Here is a 13,214-nt window from a genome sequence, read left to right as displayed (position 1 = left end):
CCAAAGTGGATGCTGCCTTTTTTTGTTTCTGAGCCTCCTCGGGCAAGCTATGACTCAAAAGGTGGCATATCCATAAATCTATCAATAGAAATAAGTACCATATATCTTTTCCCTCTCCGCATAGTAGGGACATGGCAGAGAGGATGGAATTAACCCTCCTCTCTCCCACTGCCTCAGCCCCAAACTAGATCTGCGGCTGGTTTTTTAAATTATTATTATGTATACTTTTCAGATATATACATTTCACTGATTTTACAATCATTTTGACATTTTAAAACATGAGTAGGCAAACTAAGGCCTGGGGGCTGGATCCAGCCCAATCGCCTTCTAAATCCAGCCCTCAGATGGTCTGGGAATCAGCGTGTTTTTACATGAGTAGAATGTGTCCTTTTATTTAAAATGCATCTCTGGGTTATTTGTGGGGCATAGGAATTCATTCATTTTTTGTTTTTTCCCCCAAAATATAGTCCGGCCCCCCACAAGGTCTGAGGGACAGCAGACCGGCCCCCTGCTGAAAAAGTTTGCTGACCCCTGTTTTAAAACTTGACTTCCTTCCCCCTCTTTCTGTGGTTCCTTAAATTTATTTTTAATATCGTCTGCATATCCAAATTCACTTAACTTACTCGTTTATTTATCCTCTTTCAATATATACTCTCATGTAACTGCAAGTTATTACAATAATCCTGCCAGTGTTTTTATCTGTTTAATGTAAATATTCAATAAACCATTTCCATTCTTTTATCAAAAGTTTGTTATCTTGATTTCTTATTTTTCCAGTAAGTTTCACCATTTCTGCATATTCCATAAGTTTTTGTATCCATTCTTCCTTTGCTGGGAGTCTGCGGCTGGTTTTTTAGCTTAAAAAAAAAAAAGAAGGTTTCTGAATGCCATGCAACACTAATCACAGCTGGAAGTAGATTTCAACTTCCTTTTCCTTTGAAAAAACAAATCAGGTCCCCTCTCCTCTGCCTGTGTATTTGGGGTGGTTCTGTCTGTTTTCACCCAAAGAGACTCCAGGCCAATCAGAATTTCAGTTTCTCATCCTCCCTGTTTCTGTCCTCCATCCCTTCCAGCCTCCAGCACAGAGATGGATGCAGTACCAGAGAATGTCACTACGGTGAAGACATTTGTCCTGTCAGGCTTGACCACTAGCCACAGCACCGAACTGGCGCTCTTCGTTTTCTTCACAGCTATCTACTCCCTGATCCTAGTTGGCAACGTTCTCATCGTCGTCACCATCATCTACGACCAACATCTTCACACCCCCATGTACTTCTTCCTCAGCAACCTCTCTTTCATCGATGTCTGCCATTCTTCCGTGGTCATGCCCAAAATGCTCGCCGACTTCCTAGCGGAGACGAAGACCATCTCCTTTGGGGAATGCATAGCCCAGATGTTCTTCCTCCACCTCTTTGCTTGCACGGAGATCTTCCTCCTCACCATCATGGCCTACGACCGCTACGCCGCCATATGCAATCCCCTCCATTACGGCACCATCATGAGCCGCCGGGTCTGCCTCCAGTTGGCTGTGGCCATGTGGCTGGGTGGTTTGGTGCACTCCATAGCCCTAACACTGTTGACGCTCAATGTGCCCTACTGCGGCCCCAACAGCATCGACAACTTCTTCTGCGACGTCCCTTTGGTCATCAAACTGGCCTGCGCCAACACTTACGTCTTCGAAATCCTCATCGTCTCCAACTCGGGGGTGATCTCGGTCGTCTGCTTTGTTGTTCTGGTGGTCTCCTACGTGGTCATCCTCGTTTCCTTGAGGAACCGCTTCTCTGAAGGGCGGAGGAAGGCTCTGTCGACTTGCGCTGCTCACCTAACGGTGGTCACCTTATTCCTGGGCCACTGCATCTTCATCTACCTCAGACCGGCCAAGAGTTTGGCTGCAGACAAGGTGGTTTCTATCTTCTTCACGGCGGTCACACCCCTGCTCAACCCGGTCATCTACACCCTGCGGAACGAGGACATGCTGAATGCCCTGAACAAGCTGCGAGGCCGACAGGTCAATCTGGAAGGCAAAGGGCATTAGGAGGAAGAGGGATGAAATGGTGCATTCATTCATTCATAAAAGTGCAAAGCTGCTTTATTTCGAACATCATTTGCAAACTAGTAAGAAGGAACAGCTTTTGACCACAGTCAGCAAACAATATGTCATATCGAACTCGGGTATACCCCAGAATTCAGCAGTGGATTTGAAACCTTGGTTTTACTGGATTTATTTCAGTGCAGGCTCCCTACTGATCTTTGGAACTCCCTGACATCAAGCAGGTACCTTCACTGTACTCTTTTCAACATTTGCTAATGTTTCAGGCAAGCCTATCTAGACATGTAGAATGTTGACATGTTCTTTAATCTGGTTTTTAGCTTGTTGATTTTAGTTATTTTTTGAATGTGTTAAATAGTTGTTTTTAACCATTGTTGTTATTTTTAACTGATTTCATTATTTTATTCCTCAAAATGCTTTGAGGAGGTTTCTTAAAATCAAGCAGTATATAATTTTCATGAAGTCAATCGATGAAATGCCCTTCAGAGTCTGCAGCCACATCCGCACCATATATTTAAAGCAGACTTGCCCCACTTTAACCCTTGTGGCTTTTCTCAATCTTGGGAACTGTAGTTTCTTAAGACTTCTGGGAATGATAGCTCTGCGAGGGGTCTCTCAACAAACTACACTTCCCAGGATTCTTTGGGGGAAAGTCGTGGCTGTTAAAGTAGTATAAATATGTTTTTAATCCAAGGTGCGCTTACAATCTATGCTTGCTCCATGATGGACTTGTATCAAACTTTTATAGATGGAGGGGTTGGGACCATAAAACCCAGGGGCCTAATGTGGCCCTCCAAACTTCTCTGCCTGGCCTGTGAGTCTCTTCCCAGCCCATAATCCCTCTTCAGCCATTCCTCTCTCCTCAGGCCATGGCCTTCACCTTTCCTACTTCGCACTATCCTTGAGTGGTTTTGTCTTGCTGGAATTTGTCCTTGAAATTATCAGAGGATAATACCTGGTTGGAGACCAGAGAGGGGTGTGAAAGCATCTGCAGAAAGCAGCCCAATGTAGCAAGCTAAAATTCAACCTATGTTGCTTGGCCCATTATCAAACCCTCCAAGTGTCCCGATTTTCCAGGGAAAGTCCTGGAATTACAAAAGTCATCCCAGCTTCTGATGTGATCCTGGAATGTCCTTATTTCATTTCCCCCTGCTGCTGCTGCTGAGCTCAGGGAGGAGAATGACCTGTTGCTTGTCCTCAGCAGCTGTGAGGGAGCCTCCTGTTGCCCTTCCAGGGCTGCCGCTGCCGGCCTCCTTTCTCGGACAGCTCCTAGCGGTTGCTGGAGAGCAGGTGAGGAGGAGAAGAGACCGCTGCCACCAAGGACCATGAGGAACCATGAGGAACCGGCTCTGAGGGGCAAGCAGAGGGCAGAGCCGTCCTGGATGGGAAGAAAGGAGGAGTGGAGCACAAGGAGTCTTGATTTTTATTTTTATTTTAAAAATGCTTTGTTAATTGTGCCCTTTCCTAATATTTATTTATTCGTGCCTTGTTTTTGTTTTTGTAAATCTACTGAAGAATAAAATAAAATCGGGGTGAAGGGGTTTTCTCAGGATGATGGAAGTAGTGACGCTCGCCCTTCTTCTGATAGGAAATGCTCTGCCAAGGCGGGTGGGCAAAAAATGGGTGGTTGAGGAGGGTCAGTTGGGGTAGAGTGAGAAATGTCCCTATTTTCATCTGAGGGATGTTGGAGGGTCCGCATTATGCCTCTGGCTCTTCCCACCACCACTGGAATGTGGCCCTCTGGCACACCAGGCACATCCAGGTTCAGGTGCATTGTGGTGACATCATCACGGCAGGCCAGGTCCTGAAGGCTTCAAACCCTGCTTCAGCCTTCATGCCATGAGTTGAGAAGTTTCTAAACAAAGGTGGAGGGATGGCTCAAATAATCTTCTTCATGGCATAGAAGATGCCAGTTTCACTCAGGCCTTGGATACTACACTTGCCACTAGAGTTACCAGGACTCTTGACGTTCAGATTTTGGAGGGGCTGGTTGCTCAGGGATGGTGCCTGTTGCAGCAAAGGCAAATCCTGAAGGCACATGTTGAGATAGATAGATGATAGATAGATAGATAGATAGATAGATAGATAGATAGATAGATAGATGATAGATAGATAGATGATAGATAGATAGATGATAGATAGATAGATAGATAGATAGATAGATGATAGATAGATGATAGATAGATAGATGATAGATAGATACACACACACACATGCACAGAGGGGAGGCATGTAACTCATTGGTCAAGTAGGTAGCCAATAGGCTCTCCTCCACATATTATTTGAACATCCCAACTCCCATCAACCCCACTCTAAATAGTTGGTGGTCAGGACTTATGGGGTAGTAATTAGGGTTTGCCAGACAACATTGTTGACCTTTTTTCTTAGGGGGCCACACAAAGTTGAGCTTTTTTGAGGAAGATGTTTGTCTTCGGGCTTTGGGGGTATTTTTGATGCATTCTTCTTTAAAAGTCACCCTACTTGCCATACGTCCAGGTTTTTGCCAATTCAGACACCATTTCAACAATGCGATTTCCGGACATGTCCAGGAAAACTCCTAGTATGGCAGTCCTAGTAGTAATCCATCAACATCTGGAGGAACACAAGTGAGCCCCCTTTGCCCTAAGACTATATCAGTCCTATTTCCACGAGCCTGTGTGGTGCATCCAAGGTAGCCAAATATCTTGGGAGTTGGAGGTCAAGCCTGCGGAACCTGTGGCCCTTCAGATGGCCTGCAACTCTCACCACCACCCCACCTAACCATGGCCTGCTTTGGCTGCAGCTGATGGGAGTTGGAGTCCCACAACATCTAGAAGCCTATGTTCACTTCAGCCACTTCCGAGCTTGGGAGGAGGTGGGGTTGTGGGCTTCACGCCCACCCCACATGCTCGGGGGCTGCTCCCAGCCCCCGCAAGACCTAGGGGAATCCTCGGCCGCGTCACCCACCCAGCCATCCAATCGGGTGGCTGGGGGGTGTGGCCTGCCCTATTTAGGGCCGGCGCGGCTCGCCCTCTTTTCGCCACGCCAGCTGACTCCGTTTCCCACCCTCCCTCCCTTTAGGCAGGCTCCTTGACATTGCTATGGACGTATGTTGGTCGCCGCAAGGGGCCTGGTAGGAATTTTTCCCACTTGGCAATTTTAGCCATTTGGTTTTTCGCCTACCTCGTAGCAACTCGTCACAACTCCCGGTTTGGCGGCTAGGCATTGGTTAGGGAGGGTTAAGAGTATTGGAAGGGGGGGAGGAAGTGCCATCGCCTCCCCCCACAACAAAGGGTAGTCCGATAAAGGACTCCGGGGGGCGTTGCCCTGTCCGAAGCCTATGGAGGTGTGGGCCTAAGCCAAGCGGTGACCCCGAGGGAGCTCCTAGTTGATGTGCCTCAGCAGGACTCCCCCTACTGGTGGTTAACCCTTGCAATTCATGCAATTGGGCTGAAGCCGGCTAGTCGATAGGACCAGTGCCTAAGGCCAATACCACTCATTCCAGTAATCAATAAAGTTGTGGCCTAATTCGTCCATTTAACCTTATATTCAGTGTGTCGTGTCTTTATTTCTGCTGGGAGGAGGCGGGAACTCGCCACACAACCCTTGGTTGATGAAAACCGAAAACTTAACACTGACTTGCTGCTCACTGTTGGTATTGCTAAAGAGTCAAAGGTTGCTTTGGGCTTTGGAACACAATGGACCCACAAATAGGGTGAAGGGAAAAGATGTCTCCAAAGGAAGCTGCAAAGCATTGCCGTTATCTTATGTCCCTTTCTGGTTTTGGTTGCGGTTCCAAGGGGGTGATTTGAGCAGTGGCGTAGCGTGGGGGTGTAGGGGGGCCGGCCACACCGGGCGCAACATCTGGGGGTTAGGGTTAGGGGGCGCAAATCCATGGGTTAGGGGGCGCAAATCCACGGGTTAGGGGGCGCAAATTACTTGCCTTGCCCCGGGTGCTGACAACCCACACTACGCCACTGGATTTGAGTGTACACGTTTCTGCACCTTTGTGCCATCTCCGGAATGTAACCCCTGCGCAAGGCACGATCGTACTGTAAACAAAACATTGAGGCCTTTGTAATGTTTGCATGTAGCTTATCTTAGAGACAGTGTTATGAGGAGACCAGAACCATCCCTGGTTCCATGTAGATGAGGGATAGGGAAAAATTTTCAGCACACAATTGCCTTCTGGGGGCCATATGCAAGAGGTGGGCGGAGCCAGAGGCAAAAGTGGGTGGGGCATTGAATATAAATGTTCCCTGTTCTCTACATGCCCCTCTATCCAGGCAAACCAGAGGCATCATAGAGTGACACTCTTGCCAGGTTAAAACCACTCTAGGGACACAGCTATACAGCTGCAAATATAACATTTTAAGTGTGCTTTAAGTGTATTATACAAATGTGACACTAGATGGTGATGATGGGCTTATGGCAAATTCAATATATTTTTCAAAACTTCTTTTTTTTAGCATTTTCGCAGTGGTTTTTTGTATGTGTCTAGATTCCACCGAGGAGAGTAAAGTAAGGTCAGTGGTGAGAGTGATCTGGGGAGTTGGGGTGTGGCTGAATAGGGGGAGTGGCCTGCAGAGTATCCCAAGGGCCAGATACAGTGGTCCAGGGGCCACATTTGTCCCTCCCTCCGCCCGAAGGTTTCCCTTCTCTAGCCTACACTGACTGCTAGTGGACTGAGATCTCCTCCAGCCCTACCTAGAAATGCCAGGGTTTGAACCCAAGACCTCTTGCGTATACAAAGCATCTGCACCCCCGACTAAAACACCCACTAAAACACCAACTCTTTTTGCTGGCTCATCCCACCCTTCCTGTTCAGCTTTCATTAGTACAAAAAGGATATTCCTCTCTCTCTCACACACACACACACAATCCTTGCAATTCTTTACATCAAGAGATCATTTGGCCCCTGCCTGCGTCATGTCGTCCCACAGCAAGAAAAGAAAAAGGAAGTCTTCTTTGCTCTAATCAACTCCCCCTGGAACCTATTAAAAGTTTCTTTGATGAGGAATGGTGGATGATGAAACTTCACCAGCAAGTTTCTAAGGTTTTAATTAAACGAAGACAGAGGTTTTCGTGAGGTGGAAGAGCGATGGGCAAAAGTGCAGGAGAAACTTCATAAAAGACTGTGAAGAAGGAGCGGGAGTGGGGTGGGGAGATCCGCTTAAAGCGTTATATTGGGGAAGGAATAAACCTTGCAATCTGTTTTGTTTTGTTTTGTTTTGTTTTGAATTTAATGTCCCTGCCATCCTAATGAGACCGTCTCAAGTTGTTGAGTCCCAAACAGAGATGCTGTGGAGAGTCTAGTTTGACCTGGGAAGTTTTACCTCAGTCTTTGGAAGGGAAGAACACCTAGTAAAGAGAGGGAAATTCTCTGTGCATGCTCAGAGGCAATCCTTCCATTTGTTGCTACTTTTGAAATTGCACATTCATTTGAGGGTGGGGAGATTGAATTCTGGCGTGATAAGCTTGGGGAAAAGTCCAGTGCTGACCTAGAAGGTTCAGTTTAGTATTCGTATTGATATCATGTTGTATTTGATATCATATCATGTATCATTCGTATTTGATATCATGTTGTTGATGCTAGTCTGCCCTTCACCCTAACATCCCAGCTTACAGGCTGCCATAGAGAAGCAAACATTTGTTTATGGAATAAACAAACAAACAAATAATATTTCATTTATTATTTATTCATCGCTTGCCTTTACACCCCACCTTTTCCTCCAGGGAGCTCAACGTGGCATACATGGTTCTTCCCCTCTTCACTAAACCCCACAAAAACTCTGTGAGGTAGGCTAGGCTGAAAGGTGTTGACTGGGCCACAACATCCAGTGAGTTTCATGGCGCCCTCCCTGTGGTCTCCCAGGTCCTAGTCCGAGGCTCTAACCACTACTGGTTCTCTTCTGCCATAGGTCCACCTAGCTCAATATTGTCTACACAAGGGCTGTCTAAGGTATCAGGCAGGGAACCTCTCCCAACCCTACCTGGAGGAAAAACAGTAAGCTGAGAGAAAGCAAAACTGACAGATTCGATCTGTACCATCTACCAATCTTTCCCCGCCTGAGGAGAACAGCCACTCATTTCCTCAAAGAGAAGACCTTCCGGTCCCTGAGTTTCTTCATGGCATGCTTCACCTCTTCGTTCCTCAGCGTGTAGATGACCGGGTTAAGCACGGGAGTCACCACAGTGTAGAAGACAGCCACCACTTTCTCCATGGAGAAGTTCGAGACAGGGCGGGTGTAAAGGACAAGGCAAGGCCCCAGGAACAGCACCACGACAAGGAGGTGGGCAGCACAGGTGGAGAGGGCCTTGCGCCTCCCCTCGGCGGTCCTCCCTCTTAGCGATACCAGGATGATGATGTAGGAAGCCAGGAGGGCCAAGAAACAAACCAAGGAGATCATGCCGCTATTGGACACAATCAGTAGCCCTGTCAAGTAAGTGTCAGTGCAGGCCAACTTGATGACCGGGGGAACATCACAGAAAAAGCTGTCTATGACATTAGGGCCGCAATACGGGAGGCGGATGGTGAGGACAGTCTGCACAAGGGAATGGACCATGGCTCCCACCCAAAGGGCACCCACCAACCAGACGCAGACCTTCAGGCTCATGATGGACATGTACTGTAGCGGGTGGCAAATGGCAACATAGCGGTCGTAGGCCATGATGGTGAGGAGGAAGATCTCGGCACAGGCACTGAGGTGGAGGAAGAAGAGCTGGGCTATGCAGCTGCCAAAAGAGATGGTCTTCCGGGCAAACAGGAAGTCGTGGAGCATCTTTGGCGCGGTGACGGAGGAATGGCAGATGTCGATGAAAGAGAGGTTGCCCAGGAAGAAGTACATGGGGGTGTGGAGGCTCCGGTCGCAAACCACAGTCACCATGATGAGGAAGTTACCTGCTAGGATGAGCAGGTAGATGATAGAGAAGATAGCAAACAAAGCCAGCTCAAGTCGCCGCCAGTTGCCAGTCAACCCCAAGAACACAAAATGGGTCACTGTGGTGTGGTTTAGACTATCCATTTAAACAGAGCAGAGGGAGGTCCATGAGGCGAACCTGAACACAGAGGGGGAAAGCACAGATTGTCTATATATTTGTCTATAAAACACAATACTGTATTGTCCCGAATATAAGCCACACTTTTTTTCCAAATTCTGACCGTGAAAAGTTAAAGTGCGGCTTAAATTTTCGACCTTACAAAAATTGGTTTTTACGATATCGCTGCTGAAGCAGACATACGGCAAAATGGAACAAAAAATGTTTTCTTGCCGATTTGCAAGCTTGAGACTGTTGTGCAATTAACCCGTAGGATTTTCTTCTACATTTGCCATTTAGGGTGTGAGTGCCTGTGGAACTGTAGCAACTGAATAGCAGTTTGCGATTTTAGCGACCGTGCGGTAACTTTTGCGGGCTTGCAAGATCAAAGGCTTAAGTTGGCTCAGAGTTACAATTCTACCAACTGCTGCGATTTTTCAGCCTGTAACCCAATTTTAAGGGAGCAGCTTATATTCGGGTATTGTCTTACCCCACCTTGAATTTTAAAGGTGCGGCTTATTTGCAGGTGCGGCTTATATTCTGGCCAATGCAGTAATTTATATTGTACATCCTACATCACTGACTGTTTCCTCAGAGGCTGGACACTAGGCAAAGCTGGCCGGAGCCATTTTGGTTACTGAGGCAAAGGGAAAAGATACTTCCTTCCCACATTCCATGTACAAAAATGCCAGAGCTGCCATTGTATATAAGGCTGCAAGCACACGGTACATTTAAAGAACATTCACAGCATGAAGGCTGCTGCAATAGTTTAGAGAAAAAGTGAGTAAAAGGGCACATGATAGAGGTGCAGACAATTACCGTATTTTTCTGTGTATATGCCCCCATATATAAAACGACTCCTATTTTTTTAACCCAAATTTAAGAAATTAAGTTGTTTAGCTTTGGGCGGGGGGAGGTCACTTCCGCCAATTGCTCACCCACCTGCCCACCACTGCCGACTGCTTGCCTCAACCACTGCCAATCGTACACCTCGCCACAGCTGCCAATTGTCTGCCTGCTCACCACCACCAACAGCCCACCCGCCCACTTGCCGCAGCTGCCAATCGCCTGTCCAATCGCCACAGCCACAGCCAATCGCCAGCAGGCCTTGCCGCAGCCACCAATCACCCGCCCAATTGCCACTGCCAATCTCCTGCTTGCTGCTGCCATTAATCACACGTCCCCCCTCTGCATTCACTATGCGTGTATAAGACAACACCCAATTTTTGCCTAATTTTGCTTAGCAAAAAGCATTGTCTTATACACGGAAAAAATACGGTATGCATGATGCTGAGAAAATGGGTACAGAAAGGTTTCCCCCTTCTCTCATAACACTGCAACTCGTGGGCACACAATGTAGCTGAATGTTGGAAGATTAAAGACATATAAAAGAAAGCACTTTTTCCCCATATGGTGCATGGTTAAACTATGGAACTCACTCCCACTGGAGGCCGTGATGCTCACCAACTTGGATAGCTTTAAGAGAAGAGCAGACTAATTCATGGAGAAGGCTTTATCAGCTACTAGCCATGATGTTTATGCTCTGCTTCCTGAGCTTGAGGCAATAGGCTTCTGAATACCAGCTGCTGGAAATGGCAGTAGAGGAGAAGCTTTTGTACTGGGTTGCCGCTTGTGGGTTTCCCACAGGCATCTGGGTGGCTGCTGTGAAAACAGGATGCTGGACTAGAATCCTACATTCATATCAGACCCTCCAAGTGTCCCTATTTTCCATGGACAGTGCTGGATTTACAGAAGCCATCCCGGTTTCTGATTTGATCCTGGAACATCCCGCTTTTCCTTAGGAAGTCCCTATGTTCATCGGAGAAATGTTGGAGGGTATAGTAGGACGTCCCTATTTTTATTGGAGGGTATGAAGTTGCACAAACAAACACACATGCACAAACAAACACACAAACACAATGTGCCTCCAGACTGTCAGTATTTTGTGGGAGGGATTCAAGTGCCTAATAATGAGTAGATTATTAGTAGTAATAAGAAGTGGCTTAAAGTGCTCTGTTGACGCTTTTCTGGTTAAGAAAGTGGCAGGGAAGTGCATTAAAAAATATAGAATGATCAAATGCTTAATGGAAAGCTGTATAAACACGCTGTATGCAAATCCAAATGAAAGCAGGATCCGTGCTTTTTTTCTGGGGGGACACGGGGCACACATACCCCTAAACATTTTGTGAATCTTTGTACTTTTGTCCATTTACTGTATTTATTTTTCCTGATTTGAACTATAAAATGGTGATTTTCTTGAGAGTACCCCAAAACATTTGGGGGGTGAGCATTGAGCAGGATAGATGCTCATTTTCTTATAAAATTTCTGCAAGTAAATCAGAACAAATGCTTAATAAATGCAAAATATAATCTAACTTTTGCATACGTGTTTTGCAAGCAAATCAGGGTGAACGCTCAATAAATAGGCAGTCTGCAGAAGCCAACACACACACATGTAAACACATACACTAGGGACAGTAGCAAAATTCACTGCATGCATCCAACTGGCCCTTAATCTCCTGGACCTATCTCTTTGCAAGGCAGCCTTGCCTGCAGAAACATTCTGCAGATTTCCCTGTACTGTACTGGTTGTGGTCGTTGTTTAGAATTTTTTCGGATAGGACAATATTTGATCTGATACAATTTAATGATAATTTAATTTAGTCAGCTACTGTCATCATCTACCCTTGGTTTTAACTGTCTGCTAGCTGACTGCTGCTATCATTCTGTTTAAACTTATTACGTTTCATTATTAATCCGTGCAAAAATGCAAACTGTGTTTTGTTGTTGTTTTCTTTTTCCTGGGCAAACTGTGTGGATGGGCTGTAGGGGGTCCATATGGACATCCTGATGAATGAACATCTAAACATGATTAGATCTCCTTTGACCTCACCTCGGCTCAGAAAACCTCAGGTGTCTTTCTCAAGGAGAAGTCTGTCTCTGTACTGGAGGAGCAAGTGGGTGGGATGGGCGTTTTGCAAAATCAATGAAATGGGTCACACATTTGCTGCAGATCATGACAGCAGCCACGAAATTAAAAGACGCCTGCTTCTTGGGAGAAAAGCGATGACAAACCTAGACAGCATCTTAAATAGCAGAGACATCACCTTGCCAACAAAGGTCCGTATAGTTAAAGCTACGGTTTTCCCAGTACAATGGTACCTTGGGTTAAGAACTTAATTTGTTTTGGAGGTCTGTTCTTAACCTGAAACTGTTTTTAACCTGAAAGCACTACTTAAGCTAATGGGGCCTCCCACTGCCACCATACCGCTGCTGCGCGATTTCTGTTCTCATCCTGAAGCAAAGTTCTTGACCTGATGTACTATTTCTGGGTTAGCAGAGTCTGTAACCTGAAGCGTCTGTAACCTGAATTGTCTGTAACCCCAGGTACCACTGTAGTCATGTATGGAAGTGATAGCTGGACCATAAAGAAGGCTGATCGCCAAAGAATTGATGCTTTTGCATTATGGTCTGGAGGAGACTCTTAAGAGTCCCATGAACTGCAAGAAGATCAAACCTATCCATTCTTAAGGAAATCAGCCCTGAGTGCTCACTGGAAGGACAGATCCTGAAGCTGAGGCTCCAAGACTTTGGCCACCTCATGAGAAGAGAAGAAGACTCCCTGGAAAAGACCCTGATGTTGGGAAAGAAGGAGGGCACAAGGAGAAGGGGACAACAGAGGACAAGATGGTTGGACAGTGTTCTCAAAGCTACCAGCATGAGTTTGACCAAACTGCGGGAGGAAGTGGAAGACAGGAGTGCCTGGCGTGCTCTGGTCCATGGGGTCACGAAGAGTCGGATACGACTAAATGACTAAACAACAACAATAAGTTGGTAATATGCTGGCTAGCTGTCAAGGGGGAAAAATGGAAAAGAACAGTAGCTGTGGAGAAGGAGCAAGTCTATTACCTCTTCATTCTCGCTAGAACAGACAGTAACCTGAGGCAAGGTGCCTACTTCATGCATACTTCATTGGGCAATTACAGGCTCACTGGATTTTCAACCAGCTCTGAACTGGCCATTTAAAAAGTAAACAGTAACATTGTTTTCAAAAAGCTAAAAGACCAGATTGGGGATAGTTACATTTAGTAAAGTGAGAACTGAAGCAAAATGGTCCAGGTGATAAATTCACCGAATCCTAATCCAA

General features: G+C 46.4%; 2 protein-coding genes across 2 annotated transcripts; one reads left to right on the top strand and one right to left on the bottom strand.

Moving 5' to 3' along the window:
* Positions 1 to 1,079: 1,079 nt before the first annotated feature.
* LOC128399676 (olfactory receptor 4E1-like) lies at positions 1,080 to 2,303 on the top strand. The gene has a single exon (XM_053361336.1). The coding sequence runs from the start codon at positions 1,088 to 1,090 to the stop codon at positions 2,033 to 2,035; it is 948 nt and encodes a 315-aa protein (XP_053217311.1). The 5' UTR covers positions 1,080 to 1,087; the 3' UTR covers positions 2,036 to 2,303.
* A 5,632-nt stretch (positions 2,304 to 7,935) lies between these two features.
* LOC128399649 (olfactory receptor 1509-like) lies at positions 7,936 to 9,081 on the bottom strand. The gene has a single exon (XM_053361292.1). The coding sequence runs from the start codon at positions 9,052 to 9,054 to the stop codon at positions 8,116 to 8,118; it is 939 nt and encodes a 312-aa protein (XP_053217267.1). The 5' UTR covers positions 9,055 to 9,081; the 3' UTR covers positions 7,936 to 8,115.
* Between the last annotated feature and the right edge of the window lie 4,133 nt (positions 9,082 to 13,214).

Source organism: Podarcis raffonei, chromosome 13 (assembly GCF_027172205.1).
Source record: "Podarcis raffonei isolate rPodRaf1 chromosome 13, rPodRaf1.pri, whole genome shotgun sequence".
NCBI classification, from domain to species: domain Eukaryota; kingdom Metazoa; phylum Chordata; class Lepidosauria; order Squamata; family Lacertidae; genus Podarcis; species Podarcis raffonei.
This window is presented reverse-complemented; position numbering and strand designations above follow the sequence as displayed.